General features: G+C 53.0%; 1 protein-coding gene across 2 annotated transcripts; it reads right to left on the reverse strand.

Moving 5' to 3' along the window:
- Positions 1 to 370: 370 nt before the first annotated feature.
- Positions 371 to 21602, reverse strand: TNS4 (tensin 4). Of its 2 annotated transcripts, none has more exons than XM_019805649.2 (13): positions 21462 to 21602; positions 18433 to 18964; positions 11686 to 12109; positions 10174 to 10598; positions 8014 to 8100; positions 7561 to 7686; positions 6085 to 6177; positions 5902 to 5979; positions 4836 to 4904; positions 3821 to 3989; positions 2812 to 2880; positions 2531 to 2557; positions 371 to 1940 (listed from the first exon to the last, which is right to left on the reverse strand). In XM_019805649.2, coding segments are annotated over exons 2-13 (2007 nt in total). In that variant the 5' UTR covers positions 18872 to 18964; positions 21462 to 21602; the 3' UTR covers positions 371 to 1939. The 2 variants fall into 2 exon arrangements, with proteins under 2 accessions (XP_019661208.1, XP_002924983.1); XM_002924937.4 differs by having other exon boundaries at positions 371 to 2005.
- Positions 21603 to 22049: the final 447 nt, after the last annotated feature.

The raw sequence follows: 22049 nt of genomic DNA on the forward strand, positions 1-22049 counted from the left end.
GACTCCTGCCCATGTTGCACCTGCCTCTTCTTGCCCCTCAGGGAGCCTGAGTGAGACCTCAGAACCTGTTCCGGGGGAGGGGGGCACACAGACTCACCTTCAGCCCTGGGACATGGGCAAGATCTCAACTCTCTCTCTTCCTGGCAGAATGTCACGAGGAAGAAAACCACACGTGTGGGCCATGTGGGGGACACGGAATGGTTGAAGAGATGGTTTATGAGGGGAAGCCAATGCAGACTATACTGCTGTGGCCGGGGGTGTAGGAGGGAGTGTTCTCTACAACGCAGTCACCACCTGCCAACTCAGGTCCCTCTCTCTGTTCAGGTCTCCACCTCTGAGGGGGCTGCCCTGAATGCCTTAGAACTAATGGTTATGCCAAGACAGACACTTTATTTTCCATGGGAACTACATAGACATTCATGGGTAACAGGAGGGGCTCTCTGCCAGACCCCTGGATATGACCTTGAGAACTTGTCTAGTGTTCTCTGCTCTCCAGGGATGGGGCAGTGCCTCAGCACAGACTGGGTGGTCTGCTCTCAGCCAGTCCCGCCAGCCCAGGGCAGCCTCAGTCCGGTTTGGTTTCCTGGGTTGAAATCATAATCCGTCAGTCAGTCCCGACTTTGGCCGAAGATAATGATACTGAAGCGGTGGCAGGGCCCACGGCTGGGAGGGGGCAGGCACTTGCTCCTTGTAGAGCAAAAGTGGGTTTCTTCTCTGAGCCTCCTCTTCCATCCTCACGGTGTGGTTTTCTTAGGACCCTAGGCCTGGTAGACAAACGATTCTGGCTTCCTGGGAGTCTTGATGGAGGTGGGGGTGGGGGAAAGACCGCCCAGCTTCTCCAAACCTCTTGAGTTGGCTGCCTGTCTGCATTCATGACTCTCTGCTGCCCCCGTGTGGCTGTAAGGCCAGTAGATGCCCTACTGCTGGGCCCGTCTGCGTGTGTCTATGTGTGTGTTTTGGGGAACAGGGGGCACTCAGCAGGACCGGCGCTGAGGCTGAACCAGAGAAAGCTGGCCCTTGTGTCTGCTCTGGAGAGCAGGGGGCTTCCCTGCCCCCACCTCCCTCCTGTGGGTTACAAAAGCAACCTTAGGGCAGTTGTGACGCCCGCTGGAGGACATTTGCTTACCAAAAAATTGAGAGAAAAGATGGGGCTGATACTCATTTGCAGTGGTGGGGACTAGACATCAAGAACGTGAGGGCAGCTGGGTGGTCTCTGCCCATGCGGACAAGTTCCCCCTTGCTAAGCTGCCCTGACAACCGTGGTCACATTGGCCTAAAGAATCCAGGGCAGGCAGATCCTGCTTTGTCGTGGGGACAGCTGCCCAAGAAGCCATTATGGAAGTGGGGAAAGGAACAGATATGGAGGGAAAGAGAGTCCGACCGTCCCTCCTTTGGTCGATCCTTGCATCTTGTCTCTCCCAGGTCAGCCTTGGGCTAGGGGCCCATGGGTCCTGACCCAGCACCTGCTCTTCTCCATGACAGACGGTCACAGGTCTCTAACTCAGGCTGCTGTGTTGGTAGTGTCCAAGCTGATGGAGTCAGCGGGCTTCAGAGGTTGTTTCCATGCGGGATCCTCAGATGTCGGTGTGTTTCAGAATCACAGGGAGCGTGTTAAGAAGCCAAGGTCTGAGAAGAATAGCCAGTCCTGTCTATTGGCCTCTTTTCCATGGTTGAAGAGACTGAGACTCAGCTGGGTCTGGATGAAGGTCACTGCTGATGGTCATAGGGTTTCCAGGGTTTCAACTTGGTACCGTTCTCCTCCAGTCCAATAGATTGGCTCATTAGTATGGCCGCAAGCACCCCCGCTCATGGGTTCCAGCCCTCTTGTGATGTCCGGGAAGGTGCACAGGAAGCTCCCTCCCTCTACATCCTTTCTGTGTCCTGCAGCAGGGCGCCCACCAGGCTGATGACCTGGGAGGCTGGCTGGACTGTGTCATACTCTGCAAACAGGTGGCACACATTCTCCTGTGACTCTGTTTGGCTCTTGGCCACAAACCCGAAGATCCTGGTAGAGGACACAGCCTGAGTGAGGTGGTGGGGCCCAGAGAGGCTGGGAGGGGTGATCTCAGCTAGTGTGGTGCTCTGCCCTGCCTCTTTCCCAGCTCTCGGAGCGTAGGATGGGCCTCCTCTGTCAGACTGGGAGATCCTTGAGTTCAAGACCGAGGTTTCCCTCCTTTTGAATGGGGGCTCCCTGAGGACAGGACCTGTGTATTCCTCATCAGAGTGGAAGCTTCCTGAGGCCAAGGATGTGTCTTGACCATCAGACTGGGGCATCCCCATAGATTAAGGCTCCCAGAGTTTAAAGCTTGTGCCTCCTACATAAGACCAAAGGCTCCCAGGCTCATGTCACCCCCTTCAGACTGGAAGCTCTCTGAGGACCAGGGCCTGTGCTACCCCCATCAAAACCATGGGCTCTCTTAAGGTCAGGACAGGGCTTCCCCCCTTCCCCAAGTTCCTCCTCTTGTGGGATCCCAGGTTCTGGCCCAGGGAGACATTTTAGGGTGGCTGACAGGGCACAGGAAGGCCTTACCAGGAGGGCTTGCAGTACTTTTGCCACCTGTGGGAAAGGAAGACGGACACGAATGAGTGCTGAGGTTTCTCTGCATTCCACAGGACTCTGGCTCAGCAGCTGGGGACAACGGCCAGCAGCGACCACACCCCACTGGGTCCCACCCTCCCTCCTCCTGTTGTTCCTGGCCTCTCGAGGGTCACAGACTTTGTCTGTGACCCCAGTCCCAGAGTCAGCAAGGAACCTCAATGGGCAGCTAGGCCCTGGATGGCTTTGTGAGTTTGGCCCAGCCTTGAACTTACTTCCGTTGCTCGGGGTCCATGCCACAGAAGCGGAGGGTGGTGAGGGGGTAATGGCGCCGGAAAAACACCCTGGAAGAGGCAGGGAGAGAAGGAGAGCTGGTGAGAGCCTGTCTCAGTGCTATGTCTTACCTCCGTCTTCTCCAGCTCTCCCAAAGTCAGATGCCCTGCTCTCCAAGAAGCCTCCCAATTAGACCCCGTATAGCCTGCCATGACCTTTCCCACTGCTGGGCCCTGGGGCACATGTTTGCACTTCTCTTTTTTCTTTTCTTTTCTTTTTTTTTCTTTTCTTTCCTTTTTTTTTTTTTTAAAGATTTTATTTATTCACTTGATAGAGTGAGAGAGAGAGAGAGCACTTGAGTGAGGGGGCAGAGGGAGAGGGAGAAGCAGACTCCCCACTGAGCAGGGAGCCTGGTGCAGGACTCGATCCCAGGACCCCGAGATCATGACCTGAGCCGAAGGCAGACGCTTAACTGACTGAGCCACCCAGGTGCCCTGAACTCTCTTTTCCTGGAGTGAATCTGCCTTGTGTCCTGCATATTCATGTTTCCTACACTCTCTCCATCCCCTGCCCACTGTGTCACTTAACTGCTTGAGGATAGGAATGATGTCTTGCTCATCTCTTATTCCTCCAGCCCAGGACCAGGCTCCTGCTAGACTGTGAAGCCCTGAGCCCGGGCAGGAGTGATTTCATCCACCGTGTTGAAGTGGACAGCAAGAGTCTGGCCTTCTGCAGGTGTTCCATCAATGGATGCAGATTTAACCAGTGCCCGGTGAATATTGGCTAATTCGATCTCCACTGGTCACAGGGAAGGGGGACTTTGGTAGATGGTCATTGGCATGAGGCCCAGAGAAGGCAGAGAACTTGCCTGGAGTCACTCAGCAAGTCACTGACCACCTTGGGTCCAGGATCCTGAATCCTACCTTCATCACTGATCCACAGTCATCTCAGGCATCCCCTCCAGATCCCCCTGCCCTGCTCAGCTGCCCCAGAGCAAGGGAAGTTCCTTACTTCCTCTGGACATCAGTCAGGGTGATGCCTTGCTCAGTGACTTTGAAGTGGACCACCGTGGGTGTGGGGAGGACGTCCCTCTCAAAGGTGGTTGAGATGGCCTTCCTCACGGCCAGGGCTCCACTCAGGGTTTCTACACTCACGGAGGTCAGGTACAGGGCGTGGCAGCCTGTGGGATGGAAATGCCATGCTTAGGCTTTGCCAGGATCCACCATGTGGGGGCAGGTAGGGTCCCCCAGGCCCTGGCGCCCTCTGCCCGGAGCCAGTGTCAGGGCTCTTCCTTCTTCAGGAATCCTTTGGGGCTCCTCTGAGCCACCAGCCAGGCAGGCAGGAGTGTGTGGGTGACTGCGGTTCGAGGCCAACCCCAGAGGACGTTGGAGGCGTCTGTTGCTTTGCATTGCTCTGGCCTCGGGCCCTCTCGGGTGGAGTAAAGGAGGGGCTGCCGCCCTATGTGTAGGGATGTCCAGGCAAATCTTCCTTCTGTCCAGAAACATGGCTGGCAGTGCTTCCACCTCCACCCACCCCGGGGCCTGGTTCATTGTCGAGAGAAGGTGAAGAAGACAAGAATGGGGAGGGGGCACTCGGACAAGCGCTGATCTGTGCCTGGCCCTGGCCATGAAGAGAAGCAACCTTTCCCCGGTAGAAACCCCCAAGGCTTGGACCCAACACTTCACAGAGGATCCCAGACCCAGAGATCACGTCTAGGGCAGGTCCCTCAGAACCAGAGAGGCCCCAGCACATCCACGTGTGCCCATGTGTGTGCAGGATGGGATGTAAGCCTCACCAACCTCCTTCTTTCCTGCCACCCCCATGCCCCTCACCCCCAAGCTTGCAGACTCTCACCTCCAGCTTTATAGGGACAGGGAAGACCATGGGACACCTTGTTAAGGGTGAAGAAACAAAGCTGTAATGGGAACATGTGTGGACCTGTGTGTGCACATGTGTGTGTGGGGGGGCTGGGAGGTGCCCTCCGGGGGGGCACAGCCAAGCCAGGAGCCTCCCCCATGTCACTCACCTGCAGATTTCTTCAGGCAGGAGGCCCGGCTGTCTGTAGTGGGGTCTGAGGAGTCTCCACCTCCCAATTCTGAGCCAAAGCAAAGTAACATGCCCCAGAGGGGGCGGGGGTGGAGTGAAGGACTCTTCTCATAGAAACACTAATCCCTTTGAACATCTCCCACCTCCGCCCCCACCTTCAGGAAGCAAGCCATTGAGAAACCTGGTGTGATTACCGTAATTAGACAAACGGGGCCACTTGGGTCTACCCAGCTGCCTCACTTGCAAGGCTTTTGATCCCTCCTTTCCCTCCTCATTCCTCCAGCCCCTGGACTGCTGCAGTCACCTGGTCCTCAGAAGCCTCCCACCCTTCTTTCAGAGCCTGTCCCAAACCCAGGCCTTTCTTTGCAGAAAGTAAGCAGGCTTTCCCCATCACCACACTGGGGGCTCCCCCTGCCCTGACCCCTCTCCCAGAACCCCTTTGTGCTCCTCCTGTACACCCGGAGATCATCTACTCCGGCTGGCAGCGCGGCTGGGCTGGGGGCCCTGGATGGGACTTCCTGACCTCAGTTCGTGGTCTGCCCTGTATGCCTTTGGGCAAGTTACTCAGCTCCTTGAGCCCTCCTTTTCCCGCCTGTGAAATGGGGATAACACCTATTTGACACAGTTGTGAGAGAGGAGTGAACAAGGGAGTGCCCAATAAAAAGGTTGGACCTGGAAGAAAAAAACCAACCCTTTCCAAACCGGCTGATTTATTCTCCTTTCATCCTCTCAAAGAAGGCTCCCATTTATCAAACACGTACTCTGTGATAAGAGCCTTGCCTAGACCGGCTCATTTAACCCCCAGCCAGTCCTGAAGCTTAGTATGATGATGGCTGTCCGCATTTCATAGAGGAGGAAACAGAGGCTCAGAGAGGTCGACATTCTCAAATTCTCAAGCCAGGAAGTGGAAATGCTGATGGATGCTAGGCGAAGGATGTTCAACTGTGATACTAATCCATAAATAAGGTGAGACGTGACTACTAGGAGTCTTTCTAGTAAGAACAGGCCCAGTGCCCTGGTGTTGCCTCTTTGGGGCCCAGACCCACCTTTCTGGGGGATGGTGAGTTTGCAGGGCAGCGCCAGCGCCATGATGGAATGCTGGCACACAAAGGCAGAGAGGCTCCCTGCAAGGAAACAGGCAGCCCTGAGTGAGAAGGCTTCCCCCAGACCAGTCTCCCAGCCCAGGAGTGTGGGGCCCGCCTAGCAGCCTGCAGGCTGGAAAGGCTCACCAAAGTAGGGTTCCTCATCTGCTCCTTTGAGATGCACCCCTTTGGCGGAAGACTCGATGAGGAAGTGGCGGATGAAGTCACTGTTGTCCTCACCTGGACAAAGACAGAAGAAAGAGTGCATGTGGATGGGAGGTCCAGAGCCCAGTGTTAGCCAAGCACTGACCAGCTCATTCCCTGACCCGCCTCCTCCCAGTCCATCCAGAGGTTAACTGGTTCATCCCCCTGCTTTGGTGTGGGACTGCTGGGTGGAACCCTATCTTCAAGGCCTCCCACAAAGGAGGTGCCAACATGTTTGCTCCAAGGCTTCTGCGTCCAGTAATTCTCATCTCAGGAGATCTTTCTCTTGGTCTCAAGAGCTACCAGGGATGGTCCTACCGACTACTGAAATCAAATCTTAATCCTTCAGCCTGATATCTCTCCCCCTCTACCCACTCCTTCCCAGGTACTGTTATTCTCTACCAGATGGTCCCTGCTGGAGCTAGGCTGGCCCTGGAGGGCGAACAATACCCCTCTGCCTCTTCTCCACCAGCCCATGGCTTCCTCCTCTCTGTGCTCATTGGCAAGGCTTCTTTGATAACCAACACTGCCCCAGAGGTCACTTTCTTATTGAGACAGAGTGGCATAGTGTAGAGAGCAAGAAGTTGGTGTTTCCATCTTTGCTTTGGAGGGGGTCATTAACTAACTCTTGCAGCCCCATTTACCTCATCCATTTTTTTTTAAAGATTTTATTTATTTATTCGACAGAGAGACAGCCAGTGAGAGAGGGAACACAAGCAGGGGGAGTGGGAGAGGAAGAAGCAGGCTCCCAGTGGAGCAGGGAGCCCGATGCGGGGCTCGATCCCAGGACCCTGGGATCATGCCCTGGGCCGAAGGCAGACGCTTAACGACTGAGCCACCCAGGCGCCCCAACCTCATCCATTTGTTATATGCAGCTATACTTCTGGGGTTTGGGGAAGGGCTGGAACTTATACCTTGTACTATAATGATCTGTTTTCATCTATCTCCCCAGCGAGGTATCCCAGCACAGGCTGGGTGCCCAGAGATGTATGTTGCGTGTGCGAGACCACCAGAAAGCATGCGATAAGCTATCACACGTGTGATAAGCTGACACATACACGTGATAAGCTAGGGCACACACGTTAGTACTACATCAGGTTCCTTCACAGTAAAGCTGGTCTGGACAGAGGGGGGCGCCCAGAGGAGAGCATCCAGGAGAGGGGCTGGGAACTTCCTCCTCTTCCCCCCATGAGAGCAGAGGAGGGGATCTGGGGACTCCAGGAGGCAGAGACAGCTCAGGCTTGCTGTGGAAGGAGCTCCTTAGGGAGCCTTGGTGCAGGAAGGCAGCTGGGAGAGCGCTGAGGTTGACCCCTCTCCCAGGAGTACTCGAGGGCCTGCGGCAAGGCAGCGGTGGAGCTGGGACTAGAACCTACCACAGCCTCTGTGAGGCCGTGAGTGAGGACAGAGACTGGGGCGTACCTGATCGGTTCGGGGCAGGCGTAGGTGCCTCCTGCACCTTCAAGGCAAGGCCAAAGGAGCCTCGGTAGGAGGAACTGTCCCTCACGACGAAAGCCCCTGGCTCCTCCTTCCTCAGCAGCTCGATTGCTGGAAAAATCCTTGGGTCAGAGACAGTTACCCCCCTCCACCTGAACACCCCTGTCCCCCAGCCCCATATAATCTTCATAGAGCAGGCATTACAGAATCACCTTGTGTTCCCAGGAAGTCCTTCCTATTGTCTAATGTCCACCCTTCCTGCTTGTGTCCCTATTTCCTCAGGACATGAGGTTCACACGCTATCCCCCTCCCCTGGATCTCTACCATTTGCTATTTCTTCCCCTGCCATGACCCAGGGCCCCATCTGCCTGATGCAAGGTGCAAGACCCAGGCTTGACTCCTGGGTCACTCATCCCTTGAAACAGTGCTTCCTTTTACCTTGTTCCCGGGAGATGCTTGGCTTAAACCAGTATTTAGATGTGTCCATCACAAACTTCATGGTGGGCTGCATGTCCCTGGTGGGACCTGGAGACAGAGAGGGGGGACCCTTTAGGCTGGACAGAGGGGAGCTGAGAGACCCTTCCCCTGTGTCTGCCCGGTCATTCCATTCAACCCACCCTACCCTACCCCAACCCCACTGTATCTCCAACTGCCTACAAGAGGCAAAATTTAACGGAAGAATTCAGGGCTTGGCGCATCTAGGACCTAGGAGTCTCCCCTTGTATCCTTGGTAATGAATCACAAACAGATAAAATCTCAGTTTAATGAGAAACAGTTTCTCAAATCTTGTGTTGTCTGGTGTGGACTGAAAGAAGGGATAAATAAGGGAATGTGAGATGCATCGCATGTTTAGTTTTACCCTCTCCTCCCCCTTAAGAATCCTACAAGTGTCTTGGGGGGCACATTCAGTTTGGAAAAGAAAATGAAAGAAAAGTTTGAGGAAAGGAAGGCAGCGGATCTGGGTAGATGAGCCGGTGTGGAAGTCAGGAGACAGGATTCCTGACTCTGATTTGGGACAACTGTCTTGCTCCTGGAGCCCAGAGGGGACTGAGTGTACTAAACAGTCTCTGAGGGTTTTTTTGACGTTCCAATAGCCTAGGTAATTAGCATGGATTTTGTTTTGAGAATAGTTTGCAGAATTTGTTTAGACCCCAGGGTATAATTAGTGACATCCTGGGGCATCACCAAACCAGGATGGGAGTATCACCGGACTCAGTAAATGTGCTTTGCGATGACAAAACGGCCATTTCCCCGGGTCCCTAAGGCAGAGAACAGTGGTTTTCAATTTTGGCATTTTGAAAAGGTGTGTTGTGGCCAGTTGAGAGTAGCTCATTATAAAAAAAAAATGTACTAAAATCTGCAAATGATTTGTCCCAGGAAAAAGGTCAGAGTAGATTCAAGGGCATGCCTGTCATGCCATTTCTCTTGCTTACATTGACATGGCTCCCTGAATGGCAGTGTGGGCCATCACACCCCCAGGAGTCATCCTGATGCTTGTGGCTGAGTGATGGGGCAGCAGGGACAGTGTCCCTGGGGCTCTGCAGGGGTTCTGCTCTGGAGAGGCGTACCCTGTGGGTGCTAAGCCTGAGCCTCTGTGTTTATTGCTTTGGGTTGTGGCTGGTTTTGTTCTTTTTGGACGCCTGAAGTCACAGAATACTGGAAGGAGGGTGTTTGCTGCTTTGTGGTTTTTAGCTGTCTGAATTGGAATGCATTGTCTCTGTCGGCTCTCTGTGTGCTCGTCATCCACGGACGTCAGAGGTAGGACTGACTCTCCTTCTCCTTCTCCCTCTCTTGGGTTAGTCATCAAGCCTGCTGTTTTCATATCCCGAGGGTCTCCTGGCTCTGTCTTCTCTCCTCCGCCCTGCCCCGCCCTGGTGCAGGCCCCCGTTACAGCTTGTCTGGACCACTTCATGATGAAAATCAAAACAAAACTGCTCTCCCTGCCCAGGCCGGGCCCTGCAATTCATCTGCCACGTGCCAGCCGCCGGAGTGATCTATTGAACGTGTACCTCTGACCCCATCACTTTCCTGTTCGAGACTCCCTGCTAGTTCCCCCCACCACTCCCCGCGGCCCAATGGGTAAAATCCATTCTTTAGCTTGGTGTTCAAGACCTTTCCTAATCTTGCCCCAGATTACTCAATTACTTCATCCCACACCCAACACTCCAGTCATTTCTTAAACATGCATGTACTTCTATACCTTCCTGACCGTGGACTTGCTGTTGCTCTGCTGGGAATGCCCCTCCTCTCCTGCTCTGGCTCCAGACATTTGATCCACTCTTCCAGATCCAGCTCACATATCACTTCCTCCAAGGAGCTTTCCCAGTTTTTTACACTAAAAGGATCGCCCCTTCCTTTGTGGTCCTTTAAGACTTAGGACATCTCTTTACTCCTGTGTTTATTCTACTCTATAGTGATCCTTGGTTTTTGTCTCTCTTTCTAAACTGTGTCCACTCTCTTGTCTCTACTCTTTGGCAAAGTGCTTGGCACACAGTAGGTATTCAGCGTGTTGACCTGCTATTGCAGAAACCCACTGATGCTTTGTCTATTCCCCCAAGCCAAACCTCACAACGATTAAAGAATTGGTTTACAACATACCCTCCGAGGATGTGATGAGAGGGGCGTCTGGCAGGGTTTGGCTGTGGCTCCTGGTGGCTGGACAAGAGTTGCTAGAAGAAGTGGCCCCGGGTCGGACAGAGTCCTGGTGTCCTGGGATCTGCTGGGATGGGGGAGACCCTGGTTCTGGGCAGCCGTTGATCAGCACGATGGGTATATCCACCATGGAGTTGGTGATGGATGGCGGGCAGCTGCTGGCATGCTCCTTGGCCAGTGGCGGGGAGTGAGTTGTTCTGGGCTGGCCCACGTTTGGGGTGGGGTTGCTGGGGACCTGGAAGTCACTGGCTCTTGTACACAGCGACACTTGGCCAAGGCTGTGGAGGCTGGAGGAAGAGCTGGCCGGGCTTTCCAAGGATCTAGAAGATGACTGATGGCTGGAGACGCTGGAGTGGAGGAGGGACTGGCTGCTGCAGGGAATGCACCAGAGAGGCAAGGTGTTAGGGTGTCAGTGGATTCGCAGGAGCCAGAGCCAGGCTCTGGAATCTACTGATCTGGGTGCCCACAGCTCTGGTTAAATAGAGTATTGCATACTCCATCCCCCACAGCCCAGAGCAAAGTGCATGCCCACCTGATCCCCAAGGGATGCTGAAGGACATAGAAATGTCCCTGCATGACAAAGTCTTTGGCATTTAAAGTAGCTAATGAGCTGATCCCCTGCAGGTCATGTGGGCTTATGCTGGACTGGAGCCCCTCTGCCTTCCCAGTGGGGCAGGTCTGACTGAGCTGTCACACAAGTACCCGATATTCCCAAGAGCCCTGCACACAGGCTGGACCATGTCCACGGTGGATGCAGAGGGAACTCCCCAGCTGGAGGAAGAGGAGAAGTCCAGCTCTGCATCCAGCCAGACTTCTCTCTGAGCTCAGAGGCCCATGCCAATGGCCATGGCTGTGGAATCCCAGCCTCCTTGCCAAGGACTGCCTTGGCACATTGGCTTTGGAGTCGGTGTGGGGGGCAGAGGTCCTGTGGTTTGGTGCGCCTGGGCAGGATGGGTGTGTGTGTGCAGCTCTGCTGTGAGGCCAGCAAACTGGGCTGGGGGTGGAGGAGGGGACAGGCAGGTTGCCTCCCTCTTGCTAGGTTTTGCTAGCAACAAAGAGGAAGGAGGCTTTTCTTTCCTAAATGGTTTATCCTAGGCCTCCAAATTTATTTACATCCCTGTGTTTTGAGGTTTAAAAAAAATCCCTTCCTTGAGATGTGTTGTTTGAGTGCTGGAAAGGATACAGGTGAGTCTCATGAATGTAACAGTTCTTTTCCTAAGAGGTAGGCATAAATCAAAATTTTTGTATATTGAATTATACTCTAAGTGCTTGAGGAAAGCTTGAGATCCAAATGGCTGTGACGGCATTAAAGAGAATATTCACTCTTTTGTTTTTGGTGTGTATCCTGATTTTGCTCAGATAAAACAGGGTACCTGTCTATGATTTTAGGGTGTGTGTGTGTGTGTGTGTGTGTGTGTTGCAGAGGCAATATCAGAAGCTAGAGTGGGAGCGACCTACCTTCCGAACACGTAGCTGACGTCGGATGCTGGGCTGGCTGACAACACAGAGACCCTGCTGCCCCGCTGTGGGGCCAGGACCCCCAGCCCCTTCTCCAAGCCTGGAGAAGCCACCAGTGGTGAGCCCAAGCCATGGGGGCCCGAGGCCTTGTTCCCCATGCAGGGGATGGAGATGCTGGGAGAGGGTGGGGGATGAGAAGAGGGAGCCCCAGAGGAGGGTGGGGGGCGCTGGTGGCCCCTGCCCTGGCTCCCAGAGAAGATGAGGCTCTCGCTGCTGCTTCGAGTTTCTCGGGGGATGTCTCTGGAAAGGAGGAGGCCACCACTGCGCGGGGAGCCAAAGGGCGGGGTGACAGATGGGCTGGAGCAGCACTGGGGGCCATCGTGACACCTTGATCTGGTGGAGGTCACCTCGATGTACTTTATGTCTGGGGAGAGAGCAGAGCACTGGTGAAACCCGGGAGGCTGGACTCACAGAATAGGAATGCTGGAAGAGTCCTCAAGACCATCTGGTCTCCCCTCCTTTAGAAGGATGAGGAAACCAAGGCTCAGAGAGAAGTTTGCTGGATTAGGATTAGTACCCAGCTCCACCTTCTAAGCACAGTTCCAAAGTCCCCCTCCTTGTGATTTCTTCCTTTGGTGGGGAGATGCGGGGGAATGAACATGGCCTTGGAGCCTGACAGACCTGGGTTTCAGATCTGGCTCTGCCACTTACTGTCAGAGCACTTGGCCAAACGACTTCACCAACTCGAGCCTCAGGTTCCACATCTGTGGAAAGGGGTGACTATAGCCAGTCTCTTGGTGTTACAGTAAGGATGAAATGAGATGAATGTAGGCGGCATAACACTGCTCCTGGCACATGGTAAATACTTTAAGAAATCCTCGCCTGTATGAATGTCCCCCTCCCCAGGTTGAAATGACCGCTTAAAGAGGGTTCCAGTCACATTTTCTGATGCCTTCATTGCTCAGGGCAGGTGAAGGCTGTTTCTACATCTGTGCGTACACTCAAAGCAGGGGTTCTCATGCTTGGGTGCCCACTAGAATCACCTGACGAGCTTTTAAAAGTCCTAATGCCCAGGCTACACCTTCTGCCAAATAGATCAGACTCTCCGGTGCGGACCCAGACCTTGGGCAGTTTTAGTTCTCCAGCTGATTCCAATGGGCACCAAGCCACAGCACTGTGGCCCCCGGCCCAGCAGCACCATGTCACCTGGGGGCTGGTCAGATGTGCAGAATCTCAGTTTCCACCCCAGGCCTGCTGAAGCAGAATCTGCATTTTAGCAAGACTCCCTGGAATCTGAGCGCACTTTAGAGTTTGAGAACTCTGTTTCAGAGTAGGAGCTCCCAGAGGCCAGGGTTTGCTACGTTATCAAGCTGTGGACCTCCCAGGCCATGCTTTTAGCTGGTACACAGTTGTTGGTTATTAAACACACCCCAGGGTGGTGACTCACTCCAATGCTCTTTCCGTTCCCCAGTGGGGGCACCTCTTGTTCTGAGAACTCGCGCCTCCCTGGAGTGGGGTGCCCTGTGGTTTTCCCCATGGTGAGTATGGATACTCCTCCTGATCTGGGGGAGGGGAACTGTCCTTGGTGCTGTTCCAGCAAAGGTGGTGGAAGGTGGGGGCTACCTAGCTGCTTCCTCCTGGAGGCCTGTTGAGTCCTGCCTCCGGCTTCCCAGGATGGAAACTGGGGCAAAGTCAGCGGGAAACTGCACTTTCAGCTCCTGTCTGCCAGCCTCCCACCCCCTTGGGCTTTGGCATATGCACCAACTCCCGCCCACTCTATGGAATCCCTGCCTGCCCCAGCCCGCTCCTGGGTAGGACCTCAGAGCCTGCTTGGGGTTACTGCCTCTGTCTGAGCCTGCTTGGGCTGGGGTGGGGGTGGAGGATTACATCAGATGGGGGGGTGCTGGCAGGCTGACCTGGGCCTGCTGTTCCAAGGGGTGTAGGAATAAGCCTGGCTTTGCTGTCAGACAAACTGGGGTGTGAGTCCTGGTTTTGCCACTTTCCCGCCAAGAGGCCTCAGCTAACTTTCCTAACCACTATGAGCCTCAGTTTCCTTATCTGCAAAGTGGGGATCTAAAACCAACCTCCCGAGGTTGTGGTAAGGATAAAAGACACTGATGAATGGTGCCTGGAGCCTGGCCCATGGTGAGCTTCGGAGAGCTTCTGCCTGCCTGCCTGCTTTTTGAGGTCAGTATTGGCCAGATGGCTGACACTGTCCAGCTAAGGTGGGAGTCCCACTGCTGAAAGCAAGAGAAGATATTTGGCACAATGTGTTGTGGGTTCTGAAAGAGTAGAGGTCTTGGAATGGGGTGGATTCTTTTGGAAGTTTGGCAAGCACTTCTATTTTTATAGGACTTCATAGGGTTTATACCCATAATCCTCTCGGCTCTTACGCCCAATGCCAGCAGACATTGCTTTTACAGAGGAGGAAACTGAGGCTCCGAGAAATGTGGCAATGGAGTTGGCATTTATTGCAGAATTTTTAAGAAAGGCTGGCATTTACTGAGTGCTGTGTGCCAGCACTGTTGCAAATATGTTCCCTATATTAGCTCATTTAACCCTCGCAACAACTCTATTGAAGTAGAAAATATTACGAATTCCGTATAAGAGATGAGAAATCAAGGTTCAGAAAGGTTAAGTGAGATATCTAATGCCACACAGCCAGGGAGGGGAGGAATCTGACTCCCGCTCCTGTGCCGTGTTTGGAGGGTCTCTTCCAGGACGAGGGACTCCTCAGGACCCTTTCCCAAGGTCTTGCTTTGTGAAAAGGTGCTTGACTGCTTTGGGGGAGGATGTCTCGGCCTGGTGAAGCTCTGGGCTTCCGCTCACTGGGTCATTCAAGCAACTGACCAAAGGCCTTGCTCGGGGCACTGAGCAAGCAGAGCAGAGTGGGAAGGGAGGAAGGAAGGAGTCCTGGAGCTGTGAGTCACCTCTCGCTGCTGCCCTGAGGTGCATGTGGCTAGGGGAGGTGGAGGCCCCCCACACCCTCACCTGGGTGCAGCCACTGTTTACAGACCCGTGGGGCAAGTCTGAGCAGTGCTGGGTGGATGCAGGCGCCAGCACCAGGCCGGGCTGGTGGAAGGGGGCACATGGGCGGGGGGCAGAGATACAGTTATTAAACACCCTTCACTTGGGATTGGCAAACAGCCTTGCCTGGAAGAAATGACTGGAAAATGAAATGTGGGTGCCTTTTCCAAAGATGGGGAGGGGAGGGGTGGCGGAGATGGATATGGTGTTTGCTTGGAATAGCCATGCTCCCCGTGGGATGGGAGCCCCCCCAGGGTAAGTCTGAAGGAAGGTAAGCAAGAGGCAGGGACAGGGAAGCTGGGGGAGCACTGTGGGAGGTGGAACCCCAGAAGAGGAGCCTATAGGCTGCCTCCAAACAGATTTGTTCTTCAAAGCTCTGGAGGGCCGGAAACTAGCTCCAGAGAAGAGAGAGAGAAAGGCAAGAATGCAGACTTTGGAGGCCAGAAGCCCAGGCTTTGAGGCCTGACCTACAAGCCACTGGCAGTGTGACCCTGGGTCCTTACTTCTCCCTGAGCCTTGCTTTCTCATCTGTAAAATGAGGCTACCACTGTTTCCTTCGCAGGGTAGATGCTGAGATCGTGCGCTACAAAATCTATCTACATGTATTTAGGGGAGGGAGAAACACGGGATAGCCGATGCTTCATTTTTAATTTTGCCAAGTGAGGACAAAGAGAAACAGTGAACATCTGCTAGCACCACAACAATAGAACATCTTCCCTTTGACACCCCAAGAGAAGGAAGGATGAGAGGCGAAGGGAGGGCATCCCACACATTTGGATACATTTGGTCCTGTGAAAACTCACCACGGTGCCCAGAACTAGCTACGGAGCCATGGGCTGGCAAGCTCTCTGTCACCGGTAGTGGTGGTCTGAGGGGAGGGAGGGTCTTGGGAGGTTGAGATGCACGGGACAGGTGCCACCCATCACAGTGACACACTATTCGCAATCAGAGTGACCACAGGGAAGGAGTTTCTAACAGGGAGCTGACGATGCCGTCTGTCTCAGGAGGTAGTGAATTCCCAGGCATCACCACCATTCAAGCAGTGGTTAGAGGAGAGGATTGTCTTATTCCATCAGAAGACGCTAGGGCAGAACGAGGGGGCTTCATCAGAACTCTCTGACCACTGTTGGCTGCCCGCTCATCCCCCAAACCCCTATGGTACCCAGAGTCAGATGGACACAACCCCACGGTGGCAGGTTGTGCTCAGGGCATTTGAGAACACAGACTACTGACCACTACCCCTTACAGGAAGGGGATGTTGTCAACATCCCCACCCCATACATGTGGACGCTCCACAGAGACTGGTCTTGCCCCAGCGGGCCTTGAGTGTGTGGAACCCGTGCCTTGGGGCATGAACACTAAAGCCCTGGGCTTGCTCCTGCCAACGGTAATTAGACCCAAGCCACCCTCCCTGCAGAGACATGCCTGTGACTGGCCTCAAGAGGCAGGAAGATCTTGGGGCGGGTAGAGGTGGTTCTTTTAACAGCCCTGGCAGGCAATGCTCGATGGGAGGGGCAGAAGGTAGGTTGCAGACTGGGAACTGGGACGCCAAAGGACCTGGGTGCTGGACTCACTTCCACCCCAGACCCATAGCCTACCCTGGGGCGGGTCCTAAATGCAACCACAGTGTTCAATTAAAACAGCTACCATTTATGATGACTAACAACATGTCAGGATTTCTGAGAAACACCCAAGTGTTATTTCTCTTAAACCCTGCAGCCCCCTTTGAGGTAAGAACTCATCTCTATATCACAGATGAAGAATACGAGACAAAGGAGTGAAGTCACTAGCTGGTGTAAGGTTTGCCCACCTCCAGTGATTAGGCTAGACTGGCTTCTTACTGAAGTCCCTCAGCCTCAGTTTTTTCATCTGTAAAATGGTGATAGAATAGTTCATGGGGATAGATTGGAGGATTAAATGTTCCCCTATAAGGTGCTCAGCACAGAGCCTGGATATTGTAAGTGCTCAATAAGTGGAAATTCTCATGGACCCTATTTCTAATCCCAATTGTACCCCTTAACCCGTTGCTGATCCTTTAAACCCCTGGAGACCTCAGTCTTCCAGCCTGTGTAAGGGGGAGGCTCCTCCTTGACCCTCATCCTCAGCATATACTTGAAACCTTTTGTCTGGGAAACTGACACCAGATGTAGCGATTTCTAGATTCCTTTGGATGCAGTGATATATTGAAGTTGGCTTGTACCAGCTTGCAAGAGCTGATTGTTACATTTTTAGGATTTTTGTCCAGCTGATTTCTAAACTCGGACATTATTTAAAAATTAAATTACATAGGGGAGCCTGGGTGGCGCAGTCGTTAAGCGTCTACCTTCAGCTCAAGGCGTGATCCCGGAGTTCTGGGATCGAGCCCCACATCAGGCTCCTCTGCTGGGAGCCTGCTTCTTCCTCTCCCACTCCCCCTGCTTGTGTTCCCTCTCTCGCTGGCTGTCTCTCTCTGTGTCAAATAAATAAATAAAATCTTTAAAAAAAATTAAATTACATAAACCTACAATGAAATAACCTACAATAAAAACAAAAGTAATAAATTCAATTAATCATATCCCAATTATTTAACTGGATTTTGCTATTATCCAGACTTTTTTTTTTTTAAGTTTTATTTATTTAGGGGCGCCTGGCTGGCTCAGTTGGTTGAATGTCCAACTCTTGGTTTCCACTCAGGTTCATGATCTCAGGGTCGTGAGATTGAGCCACTCTCAGGATGGAATCTGCTTGAGATTCTCTCCCTCTGCCCCTTCCCCTGCTTGTATGCTTGCGAGCGCACACCCTCTCTTAAATAAATAAGTAAGTAAGTAAGTAAGTAAGTAAATAAATAAATAAATAAAATCCTTAAAAAATAAATAAATAAAATCCTTATTTATTTAAGTAATCTCTTAAACCCAGCATGGGGCTCAAACTCACGATCCTGAGGTCACGAGTCGCTTGCCAGCCAGAGACCCCACTATTATATCTAGTCTTAGGTTATTTTTATCTATTGTATTGGTATGGTGGAAATATACATAGACTGTAATGGCCATCTATAGGTATTTCCAGTGCTACATTCAGTGACATCGTGCTGGTAGCTGGAGATTGGCCATGGTGGGAGAATCTATACTGTGAAATTTGGCAGACGTTTCCAATCAGGGCTTTCTGCCACCCCATCATGGAGCTAGTTGCTAAACATTTATCAGCACACCACTGCTTACACACAGCAGGGTCCCGCCCTAAATAGACTGAATTCTGTGTCGTTTCAACCCCACTACTTCCAGCTTGGGCCTCCCCGGAGAGAGACTCCCCTAAACAGGGACAGGGGCCCAGATAGCAATCCTATAAAAGTTTCAGGGGACCCAGGTTAGTAAGAGATATACTATAGAACAGTGAGGTTCAGGGATCCACATTTCTGGAGCTCTTATTTACATGCATGGCATTGTATGAAATTTTTATATATATATATATTAACTTATTTAAAGGCTCTGAAAAATCACATAAAACAGGTATCCATCACTTCCAAACTCAGTAACAAAATAGAATTGGATAGTGAGGGAAACTTGTATATATTTCTTTTATATAGGAAAGAAAACAGAGAGATTAAGTAACTTGTTTAGGGCTGCACAGCACCTCCCAACAGGACATTGTCCCCTGCTCCTTGGATTTGATAGAAAAGTCCTTCTTCCTCATGAGGTCTGGTCCCCAAGCACCCCCTCCTGGCACTGGGCCCCAGGTCCTTACCCAAGGCTTCAGGCTCATCTTTCTTTTTCCTTGAGGTAGTGCTCTGGGTGGGCTCCGCCCAGGGGCTACCAGCTCTTGGGGGGAGCAGCTGGAAGGTGGGGTCCAGTTCCAGAATCATCTGGTTGAGGCTCTCCAGTGAGAAGTCAATGTAGGAGTCGAGGTCCTCCAGGGTCCCTGAGGTCTGCTCACCGGGGGACTGCAGGAGGCAGCTGGCTTTGGCTCCAGCCTGTGGGCCCTGCTGGAGCCTGCTGGGGGGCCCCTTGTAGGGTGTGGGGGCCATCAGGGCTTGGGCTCCCCAGCCTTCTGTGGTGTAGTAAGGACACTGGGGTGGCAGGCTGGGGCTGGGTGCTGGGTGCAGGGCCCTCCTGGGTTCTTCGCAGGGAGTCAAGCCGACCGCATGGCCTCCTGCCAGCAAGGGGCTGGACATCACTTGCGACATGGTGGGGTCAGTGAACGTCGGTTTACCTCTAGCCTCAAACCAGCCTCACTTACACCCCAGAGATGTCACTTGCTGACCAGGAGCTCCCAGGACCTGAAAAAGGCCAGGTTTGGGAACTGAGTAACTTTGGTAGTTGAAGCCCCTCCCACTCCTCCCACTAAGCAAAGGCATATTTATTCATTCATGAAAAGCATGGATACTAGAGCCAGACTGCCTGGGTTTGCATCCTGTCTCTATGACTTACTAGCTGTACAATGTTGGACAAATTAATTAACTTCTCTGTGCCTCAGTTTTCCTTAACTATAAAATGTGTTAAGATTTGTAACATGCTTAGAACGGTGCATGGCACACAATAAGCATTATGCAGGGGATTGTCAAAAATCACTTCAATAGAGTTTACTGAATCTCTGCTATGTCACAGCCTTCTTTATTAAATAAATACCAGTTAATATTTATTGAGTCAATACTATGCATATATATTACACATCGTCTTCTAAACTCCTCCTAACAACCCTATGAGGTAGATACTGTTATTTTCTATTTTATGATGTGTGAATGGAGGGACAGAGAGGTCAGTAACTTGCCCAAGCGTCATACTGTGTCATACAAGCGTCAGAGCAGGATTGGACCTCGGGCTGCCCGATGTCAGGAACCCTGCATTTAGCTGCTACTGCGTGTGGGCCAATTAGTGAAACAGACAAGTAAGCAGGTGAGCAATTATAAACAGTGTTACCATGGAGAGGCAAAACAGAGGAGACTCTGTAGGCACTGGTGCAGAGGTCAGGGAGGACTTCCTGGAGGAAGGGCCTTAGATTCCTAACTCCCTATACTATATGGAATACAAATGCAGAGGGATCATTGAGGTCCAGGGAGGGCGTATGATTTGCTTGAGGTCGCACAGTAAGTTAACGAGAAAAGCCAGGATCCCTGGTCCCCCATGGCTCCTGTAGGCTCTGTTGCCAGACCTCTCCTTGGCTGGGGCCTGGAGGGGCGGTGCATCCCAGGCACGGGGAAGAGTGTCTATAAATGGCAGTGGAAGGGAATAGGCCTCCAAGCTCTTTCCTCAGGGCAGCTGAGGACACGGAGCTGGGGCTCTTTCCTCACATGCTCCAAGTGGCCCGAGTTTCTTGGGGCAGGATCTCAGTGCATCCTGCAGGGTTTTTGGCTGGGCCCCACAGAGGAGGCTGGGGTTACTGACTTTGCAGAGCACATTGGGGGCCTGGGTCATCACTCAGGACCAGAACCTAGGATGCCTGCTTACTGATTGCAAACTGCTCTTGTGCCACCCTTTCCTCCATGGGCCTCAGTTGTCCCATCTGTATGATGGGGCTATTATAATAACAGAACTTAAAGTTTACTCATTTCATTTTCTCGGTGGTTCTTTGAGGAGGGTACTCTTACTGGGGGGGTTGGAGAGGTTCAGGGATTTGCCTAAGGTCACAGACCCTGCAGAACCCACTGGTAGAACTGGGTTTTGAACCCAGGGACTTTGAACCTGGGTGTTCTTGGCTCCACAGTCCCAAACTCTTAACCCTATGTCACTGCTTCATAGATTTAAAACCCTTTTCATGCCTGCCCCTTCTGGGATTCTGGAACCCAGTGGGACAGGCCTGGGATTGAGCAAAAGGCAGGCAGCCTCTCAAGCTCTTGTTCAAACTCTTCTCACTTTGAATACTCCCTGAATCCCTAGCATACCCCCCAGGGCCGGGGCTAGGTCTCACTCCTTTACTCCTGGACCACCACTTCTCCAGCTCTCTTTCCCGCTCTAAGGTGGAGGGGAGGGTCCCTGGGGCTCCGGACTCTGGGTGTGTGTCTGTGTATGTGCATGTACTTGCCTGTATACATGGGAGGGCTCGGACCAGCTCTGCCCTATTCATAGGTCCCTCCCATACCTTCCCTCTTCAGATTTGGACTCAAATATCTTTCTTTGTTCTCAAGGGCTCCGGAGGCAGGGGGATCCCAAAACCTTGGCAAATCCCCATTTCCACTTCACTGACTTACTTTCTCCCTCCTGTCATGAGCCCAGGTCAGCAAAGGGAGAAGATGACAGAAAGTGAAGCCTGAGCTTCCTCAAAAGCAGTCTGCCTCAGTAGCCACCCCCACAACCCCAACCTTGACCAGAGGCTTCTGATTTCTTCATCCTCTCCACCCAGATCCAGTGAAGCAGAATTTGGCCATGGCCCCCACCCCTGGCTTCCTGGCAGCCTCTGGAGGGCCCAGCACAGGGGGGCGCTCAGGGCCAGGCTTTGTGCTCTGCACTGGGAGGCAGGAGGCCTGGGTTCCTCATCCATTCCCTTCCTAAGTCTATGTGACCTCTGGCAAGCCTCTTCCCCACTCCCTCTGCCCCTCCCCCAGACCTTGGTTCTCTTATCTGTACGCGGAGGGGTACAGATTTCATTCTCTTAATGTGCTGAACTCCGGGATCTGTGATCCTGGGACCACCTCTCTTATCTACAGCCTCCTCCCATTTCCCTCTGCTTTTACTTCCAGCCCCCAGGACAGGTGGAGAAGCTGAGGACAAAGGGTTAAATGAGTCAGGCTGGTGAAGGTGCTGAATCTCCCTCTCTTCTTAGAGAATAAAGGCACATACCTGTTGTCCAGGGCAGGCAGACGGCTGTGTTCACTCCTGGCTCCTGGGACCAAGACTGCTCAAAGTCCAGGTGAGACGTAAGGGGAGGTGCAGTTCACCTGCAGACCTGCCTTAAGAGCAGGCGGCCCTCCCTCCCTCCCTCTTCCCCTCCAGGCGCTACACGTGGCCGATAGCCTGCAGGCCCCACCCCTCCTGCGTAGTGATGAGCTCAGGTGGGGCTGGCACGGGCACGGGCCTGGCGGTTGCTGGGGCTGTGCGTGCGTGTGTGTGTGTGTGTGTGTGTGTGTGTGTGTGTGTGTACGCGCGCGTGCATGCGTGGGCGTGTTTCCCGAGCTTCTTGCTTGCCTGCCCCCCTCACCCCTCCTGACTGCCTCTTGTTGTGGGGGGCAGAGGGGTCCATGTACCATGTGGTCAGTGGAGCTGTTGGAGACAAACTCTGCCTTAGGGACAGGGTCTTGTTAGGACTAAGATGTGCTGTGGGCATTCCTCCCACTGTGTGCCAGCCAGGAGAAGGACCATGGGCTGGCAGAACTAGCAGAAAGTGAAGGCCTTGGCCTAGGAAGGCAGTATGCCAGTGGGCAGGAGACC

The sequence above is a fragment of the Ailuropoda melanoleuca genome, chromosome 13 (genome assembly GCF_002007445.2).
Source record: "Ailuropoda melanoleuca isolate Jingjing chromosome 13, ASM200744v2, whole genome shotgun sequence".
Taxonomy (NCBI): Eukaryota; Metazoa; Chordata; class Mammalia; order Carnivora; family Ursidae; genus Ailuropoda; species Ailuropoda melanoleuca.

Excerpts from the sequence above, each read along its gene's own strand:
- TNS4 (XM_002924937.4), bottom strand. The coding sequence starts at position 18,871 with ATGTCGCAAGTGATGTCCAGCCCCTTGCTGGCAGGAGGCCATGCGGTC. Across the intron at positions 6,178-7,560 it reads GCCTGCCCCGAACCGATCAG|GTGAGGACAACAGTGACTTC; the intron begins GTACGCCCCAGT and ends GTCTTTGTCCAG. Across the intron at positions 2,881-3,820 it reads CTGACTGATGTCCAGAGGAA|GGTGTTTTTCCGGCGCCATT; the intron begins GTAAGGAACTTC and ends TGCCTCTTCCAG.